Here is a 15546-nt window from a genome sequence, read left to right as displayed (position 1 = left end):
TCTATTAAGATCGTGAGTTAAATAGGCATGTTTGCAAGAAGAGCCCGATTGCCTGACATTCTTGAGCGACGAATTATCCAAATGATTTTTCCAGGTACACTGCTAGAGATACATCCCATCAACCATCCCCTGTCGACCAAACTCCTTCGAAAATTTCTTATTCGATTCCGAGGCTAACTCCAAAAATTTATAGCTCACTTGGTTGCCATCCGCCTCAGCAAGAGCATGTGCGATTGCTGCGATGTTTTTGATCTAGTTCATGTTAGCCAGCAAGCGAGAAATGCACAGCAGCGCTCTGGAACCCACCTCTCGTCCATTTAGAGCTAAAGACTCCAATCGTCGGAGGTCGTGTTCCTCAACAACGGCAGGTCCTTGCATCGTACATGCCTTGGACAGAAACGTTGACCAGAGATCTCTGCGAAACTCTCTCGACAAATTTCCATACTCGACGGTCAAGGGGATCCGGCTCAGGATTGCATCGTCAAATTGGATACCCCGATTCGAAGTCAAGAAGAGAACTCCTTGATAATATTCCAGCTTTCGTAGGAATATGGTTACTAGTCGATTGTGGTTGTCATGGAGCGCTGTGCGGCTTGCCATGAACGCGTCCGCTTCATCTAAGAGCAGTATAGCATTAAAGTGCTTCGCGATTTTGAAGATGACTTCAAGCTGTGCTTCAAGCGCATGAGAATCTCCGTGGTCAACAACAAGTTCTCCTGCGGATATCTGGCAAAGTTAGTAAGGCCACAATCTGCGCGACGAAGATTTCATACCGAATAGAGGGGGAGCTTGAAATATTCCGAGGTCGCCTCAACCGTGAATGTCTTTCCGACGCCCGGTGGGCCACTAGCATGAGTTAGACTGCAAGTCATGATATAGTATAGACACTTTCCGACATACTTTAGTAGGATGTTGAGTCCTTGACCTTTTCCACCAATTACGTCGTCGAACGGTACCGTCGGTATCAGACCCAGGCGGGTTTTCGCCAGTGATAAGAGCATTGTCTTGGTCTCTGAAGGGATCTGCAGGCAGTCGAACGATCCGGGTGACCAATCTACGTCCCGAAGAGCACTGACTGCGCACTCCACTGGAAATCACGTTAGCCGGACACTAAAGCATTGTCAGTAGTGTCACATACAGAACATTTTCTCCTTGAAGCTGAAACAGCAAACTGTTGGGCAGGCGACCAATAAATCAGCCTCGCTCAGCTTTTGTGCATCCACGCCGTCACCTCGCATTCTCTCCTTCTCCCGCTCACGGTTATCCATGCACATTGCACCTATGTCAATGACTGCAATTCCATCCTTTTCCTTGACCCCTAGGTCGCGGAGTGACGGTCGGGAGTAGTTTGGCTGCATTTCATGAAAGAATGCGGTGTCCACTGCCACTCGACTGTTGACGTTGACTTTGATCGCCTTCCCCTTGTTCATAAAGAACGCACTGCCGTTACAGTGCCGAATGTGCGAGCCGGCCAAATCCCGAAACTTTTGGCCTCTTTCGACCAAGTCTTTCCGTACTTCCTCGTGCCTTGGATGGTAGCGGAGAGGGAAGGCCTCAAGGCTCTCGATCGGTCTTGACCCCCGGAACTTTGCGATACGCAGAAATATTCCGGCCTCGCCGAACTTGACTCCGTCATAATCGATGAAGCGGCACTCGAGATTCCACCACGTCTCGTCATTTTGTGTCATCTCTTCCCCCGCGTCGAATCTGACACACCGTGGCTCTTTTGTGCCAATGCATGTGGTATAAACATGGCACCTAGGCTTGAAAAGCGCCCAAAGAAGGTCATAAGTAATATGACCGTGCTGCAACATTGATTCGAGACGCCCCGAGATAGAAGCATATGCTTGCTTGAGGTGGTCGATGAGCAGGCTGAGATGCTCCGCACGTGCAGTGTCATGGTCCGAGCCGTTGTCCATGTTCTCTGCACATCTGTCGAGCTCTGGGAGGAAATGGAAAAGGACGTTTTGCTCGATCTAAATCCACGTCAGCGTTCTTTTCGAGATTCTGCTCAGTGTCAATTACCGATGGCTTGTCCTCCATCAGGCTAATAGCTTTGATGTCGTGCAGCACCACACGCAGGATGTCGCGTAGGCCTTCCGATTTGATGTCTATGTAAGGCGTCACCTCCTCGGAATTCCGTTCTAGTCATGCGATTAGTATTGGTTCGGTCCCCTGCGCAAAGACATTACGTACCAACACGTTCACGGACAATGAATGCATATTCAGCATAATCGTCCAAGCCACTGCTGGTCTCCACCGGCTCTGCTATCTTGTATTTGCATGCTTCTTTGTTCCAACTATACCCATGTCAGCCAGCCTCTAAAAGAGAATGGGAAGGGGAGTTGGTGGAGTTGGTGGCTCATACGTTTCAACGACCGTCTTGAATTTGGGTGTCGAGGCCCACTTTTCGAACGATTTGAAATCATCCGGGGTGGTACAGATGGGATTTTTGCGATCAAATCCATCTAACCCTGGAACGTTCTCCTGTTCATTGCTTGCGGAACAAGACTGAGCAGGCTTAATTGCCACCGAGAGTTCAGCTAAAGACAATTCATCGCGGGTAAGTTTCACCAGCAACTGCTTCAGCTGAACTATGTCAAGGCCTGATGGGGGCTGATCCTGGGAGACAGGAGTATTTGGAGGTTCTCGGTTGGTAAGATCGAGTAGCATCTTTTCAAGAACCACTCCGAAGAGATGCTTCAGATCCTCCACAGTAGCTTGAGCTGAAGCCGTCCCCTTTGTTGGGGTATCGGGTGGCGTCAAGCCTTGGTCATAGGAAGAAGTCTCCTTCAATGCAATGTTGTGCTCTGAGGAAGGCAGAGTTGGGCTGCTCTGAATAGGTGCCATGCTGTTCGATCCAGTCGATGGAATTTGTTGGTATGATAGAGAAGAAAAGAAAACAGCAGGGTCAAACACTGATGTCAATACGATCAAAGAATTCCAAGAACGAGAGATGTTGCGCCCATTTATAACTTCGCCGCAAGCCCCTGCAGCTTTCAACTCATCATCTCCCTACTTCACCGTCGATGTCTGATTATTAGAACAAAGGTACGAAAGCATGCTTTGGGTGATATTTGCGCTCGAATGGAGAGATTTGTCCGATTCGCTCTAATAGTTTGCATCCACAGGCCTAGGCCTCCAAATATGCATGAGACGGAAATCCTGCACCTATTTTGGAACTGATTTTCTTTCGTATCCTCCTTGGGCAAGATACAGAGGCTATAGCGCTTGCAAGTTGAATCCCATGAAATATGGCATGCAATCTTGGCACAAGTTATGGATGTCGATAAGCCAATCACATCACGTTATGGAGTCGACCGCTCTTTCCCAGCCAGGATCAAAGGTAACTGCTCCAGGAAGGTCAAGGATTTTTGTTCCTAGTTACTCGGATTTTCGTGCTCAGATTGAACTAAAAATTTAGTTCCGGATCGGACTAATATTTTTGTCCCGGATCAAACGAAACTTTGTCCCAAAAGTGGACCAAGAACTTTGTTCGTGTTGGGTCAAGAGGTTCTCCAAGAACTAGGCCCCCACCTTGGAGGGGCTGACAGCATGACGCTAGACACCACTCAATCACGTGACTAAGTGTTCCCCCTCCCATCTTTGCCCGAATACGACCATCGTGTCCGACGTCCCGTTGAGACATTTTCAACGACCTTGTTCTGCACATGGCTGCCAGTTTGCCAGCTCCAACCGACGTATGTCGGTTGCGAACGGAAGGCTTCATCGTCTTCCAAGACGAGATAATAGGCGGAAGAGTCAAAGGAATGAGACAGAAACGTTTTCCTATCAGAACTGCCGACGGCCTTACTTTTTGCAAGCAAACTGTCCTAGACGACACCGTAAGGGCGATTCATTCTCTGGTGGAATTTTGCTGACTTTATCCAGCGTATTCGTTCCGTCCTCGAAAAGTGCTTCGACTGGTGTGGGCTAGGGATATACAGGGTTTTCGGCAGTGATCCAACACATGTCTACGTTTTTATGAACTGTCCAAATGTTGAGCTACCCTCTCTAACTGTCCAACTATGGGAGGCCGGATCACAAATAGAATACTACGCCGGCTCGCAATCACTCGAACTCAATACATTTGACTCGTCCACGGGGCTATTGGAAGTGCCATTCGCCCACCTAGCGAAAAGCAGGCCTGAAACTGTTGAGTTGGAAAATGGTGGCATGTACGCTAGGGATCTTGCTAGTTATACCCTCCATATGGTTTCTGATGCATGGTACAGGGTTATCACGGATACTCGACTTGCGTTTCGTATTGTAAAGGGACTTGCGATCATGTTCGTCTTTGCGACAAGAGAGGAACTGCGTGGATGGGCAAAGATGGTGCTTCCAAAGGATCGAGGACTTGAGAAGATGGTGGCTGAAATGGGCACTTTGAAAATTGGCGTCAATTTTGCGTTCCAAAATTGAGTCCTGAGAAGCTTCCGTGTCCAGAAATCCATTCTGGGCCTCCGTGAGCGCTAGCAACGCCAGGTTCTCTTTCTAGGCCTTCTGAGAAGAATGCAGCTCGCTCAGATGGAAGAAACATGCCGTCATGCTGGGGCCCGCTTATCGTACCCTTGAACATAAGAGGTGCTCGTGCACCAGAACCATAGGTAGGAAATGTAGCAGTGGGTTGTGTAGCGAAAGTAGGGCCTGTGGGCATGTTTAGCGATGCGCCGGCGCAGAAATCAAATGACACATTTGATGAAAGACCGTATTCCAAGTGCGAGGCGTCTACTGACGAAGCAAGGTTAGACGTATCGGTAGATGACGCAGGTTTATTCATACTTTCAACGTCAAGAGACGTCTCAGGCAGCCCGACTGGGTGAGGACAAGGACCAGGGTTACGTTGGTGAGCAAAATATCTGCGTGTTTTGCGTCGCTTAGAAATGTATAGACGAGGTTCTGGAATGGCCAGAGACTCTTCAAGTCTTTCCTCGGACAGTCTTTTGAGATCTTCTCGACGCGTGATGGCTTTGGGAAGGTCGCATTTGTGGTTGATGTATAAGCTGACTCGCTTGAAGATACGGTCACAGCAAACTTCATAGCATCTGACATCTGTAATACAGTGAGACGACGTGGCAAACGAAAGGAAGAAGACCATGCATACGAATGTGATAATGCCGAACAAGACTTTTCCATACTTTGAATGACTTGTGGCATTCTGGGCATGGAATCCCGTTTGTTCGCACCAGAGCGCTTCCTGTAGCACCGCCATCATTATTTACACTTGGATTACCGGAATCCTCGGACGCTTCGCTTTTATCGTCGTCCTCATTACCGCGGGTTTTGTTTTCATTCTGGCAACATCGGTCGGAATCTTTATGTGCCAGACATTGGCTTAACTCAGAAAGTAGTTCTTGCTGCAGACGTTGATATTTGAGAAGAATTTCCTGTGCTCGAGACTGCCTGGCGTTAGTTCGTCGCCCAAGTTTCTACTCTGTATACACAAACCTGGAAATGAGTATTATGCAAATGGTACTCATGCTTCGTACTAAATCTTTGTGGGCAGATGTTGCACTCAACTAATTTTTGGGCCATGATAATATTGCGGTGGGGAAAGAAAAGGAAAATATTTTACAGGGAATGGGCGATGCATGCCCTCCCTCCCCTTTTTAAGGCGCGACAACTAGGCCAACTACATCTTTCTGCCTACCCACACCGACAAATCCTTGTCCACCCATGAGAGTCGGGAAGCACAACGCGTTCGTATTGGCGGACTTAGTACGGAGTAAGTAGAGCTGACTAGGCGCTACACCCGAAGGGGAAGGATGGGTCCTAACACCCCTCAACGTGAAAAGTGAAACAAGGGAGTCCCCCACAGATACCGCTATTGGGAAACTGGATGCTCCGTCACACAACGTTGGGTTTGTCAGCGAAACGCGTGACTTTTAACTAGTTACATATTGCTGCCTTAGGAAGAACCTGTGCCAGGAATTCATGTGATCATGCCCAATCTTCTTAAAGACGTTCGACCGACTCCTGGACCACAATTTGTCTCTCCGATCTCCGACCCCATCTTCCTGACAAGGCTTAAGACTACTGGTACACGATGGCTCAATGTGAGCTCTGTGGTGGAACAGGGGTAGACGGAGGTTTTAAGTGCACTCTGTGTGGTGGCAAAGGCGTCAAGAGGGTAATAACCTTCCTCACAACGAGCCGAGGGCGGTATGTTTGCTACCCTGAGACTTACACTTACCATAACTGAATGCTTATTAGGATCACCGCGATATTCTGACGGTCCCGTTCGATTTATTCAGCCTACCGACCATGTCGCAAACCATGTCCCATACCGACCCTCGCACGGCCCATGTTCAAGACAAAGGAGTATCCCTCGAGCGTACGAGTCATCAGGAGATTTTATGTGAGATGGCGTGCTCGAATCCGTATAACGCAAACTTGTCAGAGGATATACCACCACTGGATAAGTTTTACATGATCAGCTTTGGGAATGGCTCTGAAGATGGCTTATACTCAGCCATATCTCAATAGTCGGGATTAGGACTTTGGCATGAGGCACCAAGATGGGAAGTCAAAGGAACAGTGGTGGGAATGAAGGTCGAGTTATGATATTGGATATGAAGGATTCAGTACTCTGCTGTATCTATCTATGAGACTGTTGCGTGTCCGATCTGGATTTGTGGGCTTTTTCAATACAGTCTGTAGGCGGCCTAATCCACGCCAATTACTGAGCGTTTTCATAAGCAGCTAAACAATGTGAACCAAATGTGAATGCCGTGATGGTCTTGTGAGGTAGAGAGTGTTTCCTGTAAGTAACTGTCAGGTCTATTCTTTATCCTAATACGGCCTTCTACCCCCATTTCACTGCCTTGCTTCCGCTAAGGCTAAGTAAACAGCCTAAGCTGACAGGGTTGCCCGTTTGAGCTACTCATATTTGACACATCAAGCTGCGAGCGTACCCAGTTACGGGTGGAAAATCACTCTATGTCCTCGAGCAACTCACTGAGTCCGACTCTAACAGCTCTCATCAAAGCGGCGGCTGCTTAGAAGGGGAAGCTCTTGCTCGCACTTGGTCGCGCGGCTCGACGATCCCATGGCTGGTCTGATCCCTGCAAATCTTGTTGTCTTTCAAATTGCAATAGGGAGTATCTGAATTTCAGAATGGTAAAAATAACTTATTCGGCATAATAAATGTGAAACCTGTAAGCGCTTGCATTCGTATGTGATGAGCAACCCTCGAGCTATAGAAGGGTATTGCCAATTACCCAATTCAGAGCACCAAATGACAGGCTTCTAAGTGTGCTGACTGGATTGCCACTGACCCATTGTCAGAGATCGAGCATATATAGTAGCTCGGGTGTTTGGTGCTGACCAAACATTGTGCTTTTTTGGCCAGATGGCGTAGTGGTAAAACCCAAGCATCCATGAACCGTCACACTCATTCAGTGGTTACCGACCGGGCTCCCAGGAGCATCTAACCACTAGAATTTTAGTTCCGGGTATTAGAGCAATACCAGACCAGGCCTTCCAAGGTGGGTGGGAGTGCTCTAGTGCCTCTTCATCTAATCATGTAGAGCTAAAGATGGATGTTCTCTACCGCGTGCCTCCTATACAATCATAATATATATAACACGATTTCTTTTGCTTGCTGGCAAGAAGACAATGAATAAAAGCGCCCGACGCCGAAGGGTAGTGAGCATGTCTATGTAGGTAATATCAATAGGATATTCAATGTTCCTCTTCGTACTTCAGAAGCGGTCTTTACCGGCATGATGACTCACCTGCCTTCTAATTAGTTAACTAGTAAGCAACTCAAAGGCTCGTGGGGTCGCAATTTCAAACCGCCAGATAACCGTGTCCAATCAGCCTTCTGGAGAGCCACAAGTTCCCCACTAACCTCTGGTCGAGGGTCTACTCCCGAAGTTCAAGAACACTTTCAAGTTCGTGGTTTAGAACAACCTCATTGAAAACCTCGGCTCTTCACATCTTTCCATGTGACGCAAGACTACTTAAAAGGGCAGCTCTCTCCCTCTCTAACAGGTGGCTATCTTGCGAAAAATGCTTGGCTCGGTGCATTCGCGCGTAACCAATTTCGGTCCACCACGAACTGTGCAGTTTTGAAGACCCACGATCACATCTTCCCCAGCTCGAGACAAACTGCAGGAAGATGAGCCTCTACGAAAGGCCATGCTATCCTTTTCTCCACATCCAACTTGATTACTTGAACCGTTTGGGGTGAGAGAGGGCGTGATATTGTTATGGTAAGGTTAATCTTCTCCGTACTGGGTTATACCCTGGCGATAGCGCTTACAACCATCACTCTACGGTGGCAGTCTGATCGAATCTGCTGCATCCACTTGGACCCCCATGTGGTCAGTCACCCAATCGAGCCATCATCATCCTGCATGACAATTACGGTTTTATATTTACCCAACCAAGGAGGTCCGTGCCTGTCTATCTCTTTATGTTCCCATCATCCAACTCTCCTTGACGCTTCCCCGCTGTTGGCTGCGTGTCTTTGAACATGGCCTACCAAATTCCCGATATTGTACGTCGTGGATAAGCCCAATCCCCTACGAATCCCTTTATCCGCCTTCTGACCTGCTATTATCAGGATCCGGATATGTAGGACGCCGATAGCACATCTGGCCTCGGAGATTGGATATTGTATGTCACTTGACCGCATGGCCCTTGCCGAACTGTTCTGACATTCAACACTGCTTAGGAGGCAGACAACTCCGATCGGATCTTCGATTTATAGGGGGTTAAAGGAAAATGGCAGACGGTAAGACGCAACGTCAACATTAGAGTTCGGCGGACTTGAAGCAGACCTTGCTGCTGAGGTACCAAACACTTCGGGCGGTGGCGAGAGAGAGCCAACGGCATCAGACAAACCATTGATTGATTAAACCAAAGGAATCAAAAGTGTGGAAACTCAGAAAAGGGGCAGGTTGAGTGTCCCTGGGCAGTGTAACAGAGTATTCGACTGACCTTACTAGTACAGTATCGAGTCGTTACCCGCTGAATACATACAAACACATAAGGAAGACGGGAAACGAATGAACCTTTCCCATGTCACTGTAATGAATAGACCCACTTCTTTCTTTGACATAAAATCAACACCCCGAGGAAGCTGATTGGATACATAGCTTGGCGGTTCAGGATTGCCAAACGCCGTGCATTGCCCCGCAGTGAGTCTCCATCCTAGACACGTGCTCGACTACGGGAACACCCCATCCCACAAGTAAACACCGCTAGAACTATGGACGTAATGTCCACCTTGATCGTAGGAAATCCACAACGAAGGATGAAGATGACTTCGAACGAATCTATCCGCCCAAGACGAATAGTCAAACAAAGGAGAAAGCCTATGATCACACAATCTTGACAGCGAAATCCTTTCCCGTCAACTTGAACACTCGAAATATGAGGCTCATTGGTAATAAGCCCCCTGGTCAAGGGGAAGTGGTGTCTGATCTGGCCACAGCTTGAGAATTCCTGCTTTTGCCCCTGCAACCTGGGATTCATTGCCGACAAATCGAAGCTGATATAAGAGATTAATCTGATCAGTAGTCCAGCACCTGCACCCAACTCCATTCGCATCGAATTCGTATTTATGCCGCCCACATTGAGTAATTTCCCCAACAACTTGCCCCACTGACAGCCCAGGGGCAACATCGAGAATAAATTGAGCCTGGGCATCGTGAGAAATTTCATAAGGCAATTCAGAGATAATGAGGTTGGCCTTGGAGCCTCCTCGAAGGACCGAGCTCGGAACAGTGTGACTTGGCTGACAATCAAACCGAACCGAGCTCGTAGGGGATGTAGAAAGATAGAGACACCAGTGATTGGTACCCGCTGCCTTTCGGTGTGGAACGGCGAGGATGCGCTTCACTGGCATAGCCAACATTTGAGCCTGGCGACTGGCCGGCACATAGTGAACAGGCTGAAAAATAGACATAGATAACGAGGCAGACTAAAAATGCAAGTCAGAATGACTTATCTAACAACGAAATATCGAAACAGAACTCACAGGATTTGAGAGAAATTGTATGGTCTGTACGGATAAGACCTTCCAGGCGAGAAAACACAGATGGATTATGAAGCACCAGAAGTTAAGGAATAGGGCCCTTTAAGTACCCATAGAACTGAATGGAGACCTATAATTTGTCTAAATAAAAATAGTATAAGACGTTTCATGAGACGCCCAATGCCTTACCCATCGTATAGGCGTTCAAGGATTGACGCTCCTCAGCCCAGCGGTTAGCTAGGTCCCACTAGATAATCACCAGATGGTTCCGGCTTTCTTTAAAAAAGGAGAGGGATGTATAATCAGATTGTTTCCATACCTAGGTCGGCTAAGCGAATCACATATATAATCATTAATTCTCTTCGACCTGTCTGTGAGGCATGAATACATATTGACCACTTATGTACATATGGGCTCCTTTACATAAAAACGCAAAAATAACCTTTAGCTTGTATTTTATCCGAGAAATTATCTTGCTGTGAAGTCGGGTAGTTTCAGCTAATGAGAAGTATGAAATGCACGACGTTTTCCATTGTGCAGAATTAGCGCCTGGGTGTGAGAGCGAGGCGGATGGATTGGGCGAGCATAGCATCTGATCGACGCAGGATAGGCACAAGCCAATACTTTTGCTACTGTAGGCACCGAAAAAGCGCTTAAACGAAACGCGATGAGAATATGGCTAATGATTCATTTTTGGGATTTTCCATACCTTTGAACATGCCTATTGGGGACATGTTAGCGCTTGCAAAGTCAAGGAGCACCTAACGATTGGATTTTTCATATTGTCTCCGGTGCTCATGAGTGAATCGGGGTGTTGGGTAATCCGCTATGCGCAAGCATCTGTAACTAACTGTTAATTTAGTCAACCCGGCTATTATTATCAATCACGTCATTCGCCCTGGGCTGGCCGGAGCCATGACGATGGGAGTTCCTAAACACAGTCAGTTCTCGGCGGCACATTGCCAAGTCAGAGACCCCTCAGTTGGTTGGCAATTCCACTGGTCAGTCATAAGCACCTGTAGGCCGCAAGCCACGAATAATGCACAGATAAAATCACGGACCGGAAAAACCTCTCTCCGAGTTTCCTTTATAACCCCGTCCAGCTTGAAGGGGTTTCTATGTTTGCAATAATCCGACATTTACCGTCATCCCATCTTCATCTACCTTACTGAAATGGAACTATTCATGCGCCCAATAGCAGATGTACGTTTATTCATAATCTGCTGAATACCATCTACTGACATCCCACGTCAAGCCACAAAGTCGTGAGCCTGATGGATCTTTTCCACTGGATGGAAAGGATCTTAATTCTGTCACTGATGAGGCTCTGGCAACCCTTCTCAGAACTGCTCCTATTCTCCATCAGCTAGGTGGAACGACGGTTGTGCGGCTTTCAGAGACTTTGATCATGAAGGGCGGCGGCAGTGTCATGGCTAGTGAAGCGGAAATGCTTCGTCTTATTGCTTCCAGAACCACTATTCAAGCCCCACGAGTCTATCGCTCATTCCAGGTAAAAGATGATACCCAATATTTTGGCACATCTGGGTATATTGTCATGGATTTTATCCCAGGCCAACCGCTGGATGAGTGCTGGAACACCCTATCCCGTGACACCCAAGGGAAAATCGCTGCGCAGGTTGCTGAAATGATACAAGAGATGCAGTCCATTGAGCTTTTAAAGCCCGGCCCCATCGGTGGAGGACCATGTCGGGGTCGGTTCTTCACTGATTATAGCGCCGGGCCATTTATGGACCCTGCTGAAATGGAAGCTTGGTTTAATCACAAGCTAGAAATCTGCAAGAGCGTCCATCAAGCCCCAAAAGACGTTCCGCCATTCCATTTTACCAAGTTTGTCCTTACACACCACGACATCAGTCCTCGAAACATGATCTTAGATCAGCATGAACAGGTGTGGTTGATTGACTGGGCATATTCCGGTGCATATCCTCCCGTCTTTGAAAGTGCAGCATTGTCAATCCAGCCGTTTTTCACTGATTTCAACGAAGCGGTATTATCCCTTATTTCACGTTACCCTAAGGAAGAAATGCAACTTGATTCTATTGCATATGGATTAACCACCGCGGCACTGGCATAAAGGAGACTGAGGTGGAAGCGGACTGCACCCGTCGCGACGGAAATAGCTGGTTGGAGGAGTTGGAGGAAATTCAGTTGGACAACAGTAGCAAAAAATTTCCCCAATAGATTCATCTTATTCGCTCGCTTTTACTTGCTCATGCTCTTCGCACGATCTATAGATTCTGCTTGCATCGAAAGGGGCGGGAACGGAGTGTTTGCATCACTCGTAGGAGAAATGACCCTCAACATGTATGAGGTACTCAGGGAAGACGAAAAACCTCACCTCGATGACTCACCGTCCTTCTAATAACTTGCAACGAGCATTTGATCTCCAAGCCGAAACCTCAAAGAGGCTCGTGGGGTCGCAGTTCCAAACTGCCAACTAACCGTGTCCAATCAGGTCTCTGGACAGCCAGGAGTTCCCCACTATCCAGTGGTGAAGGGCCTACTCCCGAAGTTTATTAATACTATCAAGTTCGCAGTTCAGAACAACCTTTTTTCACATCTTTCCATGTGACGCAAGACTATTTAAAAGGGCAGCTCTCTCCCTCTCTAACAGGATCAGGCGAGAATGGCTATCTTGCAAAAAAAAAAAAAAAAAAAAAAAACCTTGCCTTCGTCCTGATGGAATCGCGCATAATGACCTTTGCAGTTTCAAGACCCACGATCAAAGGCTCCCCATCTAGAGACAGATAACAGCCCAAGACATAAGCTGCAGGAAGTGAGTCTCTACGAAAGGCCATGCTATCCTTTTCTTCACATCCAACTCCAACCGTCCGAGGGTTGTGAGATAGGGAGTGGTATTGGTATGGTAAGGTTAATCTACTCCGTATTGGTTGTCTTGGCGATAGCGCTTACAACAATCACTCTAGGTGGCAGGTTGATCGGATATGCCGCAGCCGCTTGGACCCATATGTGGCCATTCACCCAATCGAGCCATCATCATCTTGCATAATAATTACCGTACAGTGTTTATATTTACCCAACCACGACGTGAAGATTCGGATAAACTCTGTTGCCTCGCCACAATCCAACGCGGACGACGGGGAGCCATGCCGCGACTTTGGCGCCTCAGACCAGCCGTGGAAATCTGTGCCTGTCTTTATATCTCGTTATGTTCGCACCATCCAGCCCATCTTGACGCTTCCCCGCTGTTGGCTGCGAGCTTGCCTTTAAATACGGCCCACCAAAATATCGATATTGTGCGTCGGGGATAAGCTCAAACCCCTCCGAGTCCCTTTATACGCCTTCTGACCTGCCATTATCGGGATCCGGATCTGTACCACGCCGATAGCAAAGCTGGCCCCGAAGATTGATTGTCGCATGTGATCCCATGACCCTTGCCGAATTTTTCTGACATTCAACATTGCCTAGGCAAACCACTTTCGATCGGATCTTCGATTTAGTAGGGGTTAATGGAAAATGGCAGGCGGTAAGACGCAGTGCAGTCTACCTTGGATCTCGCCAGTCTTGAAGCTAACCTTATCGGAGAGGTACCAAACTCTTCGGTCGGATGAATACCTGTAAGTCAGAGAGCTATGGAAGTTAATATGGACACACAACTTATCATTGACGCAGTATCCCTCCGATGACCAACAGTTCAAAAGTTGCGATGCTGGGTATGTCTGGGTGTCTAGCCAAGGTCGCGACTCTCACTAACCACCCTTCCAGGCACCTTGTTGCTCTTGCCATGGAGTCAGATCCGACAAATCCGCTGTTTCTCTCGCCAGTAGGTGACTCCCCAACGGTACGACACCTCACAAAGTCTATTGATTATCGAATATACTGTATGCGGCCTTACTGACCTAGCGCACAGCACATCCTAGACGTCGGAACCGGCAAGGGCACTTGGGCGAGTAAGTAGGTACCATATTCCCTCTAATACCAAAATAATTTCTCTGACAAGACTCAGTGTTGTTGCTGACATGTTCCTGAACGGCAAGTACTCATCCTTATTGTCTTGTAACCATACGATTAACGCACCGCAGCCACTGTTCGGGGAGTAGATCTTTTCAAAACTTCCCGACGACGAAACCTGGCTTCCGAAGTATATCGAAAGAAACCTTTGGCAGTGGTTGAGGTCTAGCAAGTCAGAATTCGATCTGGATGAACTTTACAATGCCCTCGGTCAGGATCATTATTTCAATAATACTGTGACGAAAATGATGCTCGAGATACTCCTTCGTTCCCAAGAGATCATCTCGCAGGACGGGAAGAGTCCTTGCGAACAGATGCACAGTCATGGGAACGGAGAGAGAAATGCATCAATAAACGACTCCTTGGACAAGATAACTAATGGGCGACAGTACAGAGAAGAGTCGACTAATGGAAATCCCGCTTCTGTGGAGGCTGTTGCTGCCGCTGAGCCTGTTCCTGCCAATTGGCCTGATGCTACCGATTGGCCTGATGCTGCTATCGACGAGCCTGCTGCTGCTGAGGACTCCCCGGCTAAATTCCGTCCGACCGAAGTTTCGCTTGAAGATGTAGCTCTATATCAGAACTGGAAGAGCATGTCCTCAAAGAAGAGGGCTAAACGAACACGAACTCTTGTAGCAAGGGGTCTTCCAATCCCAGGGAAGGATGGCACAATTTCCATCTTCGTGGTGTGAAGTTTTCTGTTTCGAATATTTTCATTGTTCTTCATATTCGCTGAATTTTGCCGGAAATGACAGCTATTAGTTCGCCCGACAATGTCTGTTGGCCATTCTGCGAATGGCGCCCTTGTTTGCCACGATGCTTGCCTTGGTGTAGGCGACTGAGATACAATCACGCGTGGCGAATTTCAGTCAAAGACCATTGTCTTTCTTGCTAATGATGGGTTACAGTATGTGTCCTTCAGCAGATCGAGACACCTCAAATACAGATTCCATGTTCTGACCCAGTCTAAAACTTAGTGGTGTTGCTATTCTGGCAACAAAGAGAAATGTGCTTCAGTGGAAATCCGTACCCGACACTCACGCCTGTAGAGCAGGAAATAGGGAACTTTGAAAATGAAGGCACGGGTGCCTGTCCTAATTGAGGCCTGTTGAAGCCATGCATTCGTTTAGCCACCGTTGTTTGTCCCCCTTGGTTGATGACACCTAGGACCTGTGAAGTTCTAAAAGCTAGTCAAGGTGCAGAGCAAAGAATACCTCGCAATTCCAATTATAATGCGCTTAAGAGCCAGGGCCGCATTTTTTTGCTGGGTAAATTATCATTTCCTCAATTCGCCGCTCGACCAAGCCATGTACATAATCCATGTCAGATTTAGGAGTGAAAAGTGATGTTGAAAGCATTCAATATACGATATAGTGCATAAACAGGGAGCTTCAGAACGCCGAGATTGCGTCTAGTCCAGCTGAGCCTGCGAGGTCCTCCTTGGCTGCTTTGTGGTCCTCGGAAGGTTTGAAGCTATTAAGGTCGCAGATACTGTTATAACTCGCTCTTGTTCTAATGTGAATGAGTAAGAGCATGATTCTCTTTACCTTGAACTTAACTAGAGTAAG

General features: G+C 47.7%; 5 protein-coding genes across 5 annotated transcripts; 3 read left to right on the top strand and 2 right to left on the bottom strand.

The window, feature by feature from the left end:
• Nucleotides 1-102: 102 nt before the first annotated feature.
• N7446_012060 (ATP-binding protein) lies at nt 103-2850 on the bottom strand (the record flags this gene model as incomplete). Its single annotated transcript, XM_058520802.1, has 8 exons — nt 103-252; nt 307-726; nt 774-846; nt 901-1087; nt 1139-1976; nt 2026-2144; nt 2197-2300; nt 2369-2850. The coding sequence occupies 8 exons, from the start codon at nt 2848-2850 to the stop codon at nt 103-105; spliced, it is 2373 nt and encodes a 790-aa protein (XP_058367088.1).
• An 821-nt stretch (nt 2851-3671) lies between these two features.
• On the top strand, nt 3672-4422 carry N7446_012059 (uncharacterized protein; the record flags this gene model as incomplete). Its single annotated transcript, XM_058520801.1, has 2 exons — nt 3672-3701; nt 3892-4422. 2 exons carry the CDS (start codon nt 3672-3674, stop codon nt 4420-4422), a joined length of 561 nt encoding a protein of 186 aa, XP_058367087.1.
• On the bottom strand, nt 4400-5212 carry N7446_012058 (uncharacterized protein; the record flags this gene model as incomplete). The annotated part of the gene is made up of 1 exon (XM_058520800.1): nt 4400-5212. The coding sequence occupies one exon, from the start codon at nt 5210-5212 to the stop codon at nt 4400-4402; it is 813 nt and encodes a 270-aa protein (XP_058367086.1).
• A 5946-nt stretch (nt 5213-11158) lies between these two features.
• Nucleotides 11159-12080, top strand: N7446_012057 (aminoglycoside phosphotransferase family protein; the record flags this gene model as incomplete). The annotated part of the gene is made up of 2 exons (XM_058520799.1): nt 11159-11188; nt 11241-12080. The coding sequence occupies 2 exons, from the start codon at nt 11159-11161 to the stop codon at nt 12078-12080; spliced, it is 870 nt and encodes a 289-aa protein (XP_058367085.1).
• Nucleotides 12081-13649: 1569 nt separating this feature from the next.
• Nucleotides 13650-14670, top strand: N7446_012056 (uncharacterized protein; the record flags this gene model as incomplete). The annotated part of the gene is made up of 4 exons (XM_058520798.1): nt 13650-13808; nt 13878-13917; nt 14050-14108; nt 14368-14670. The coding sequence occupies 4 exons, from the start codon at nt 13650-13652 to the stop codon at nt 14668-14670; spliced, it is 561 nt and encodes a 186-aa protein (XP_058367084.1).
• Between the last annotated feature and the right edge of the window lie 876 nt (nt 14671-15546).

Source organism: Penicillium canescens, assembly GCF_028828765.1.
Source record: "Penicillium canescens strain IBT 15451 chromosome Unknown utg000009l_segment0_segment0, whole genome shotgun sequence".
Classification (NCBI taxonomy): Eukaryota; Fungi; Ascomycota; class Eurotiomycetes; order Eurotiales; family Aspergillaceae; genus Penicillium; species Penicillium canescens.
This window is presented reverse-complemented; position numbering and strand designations above follow the sequence as displayed.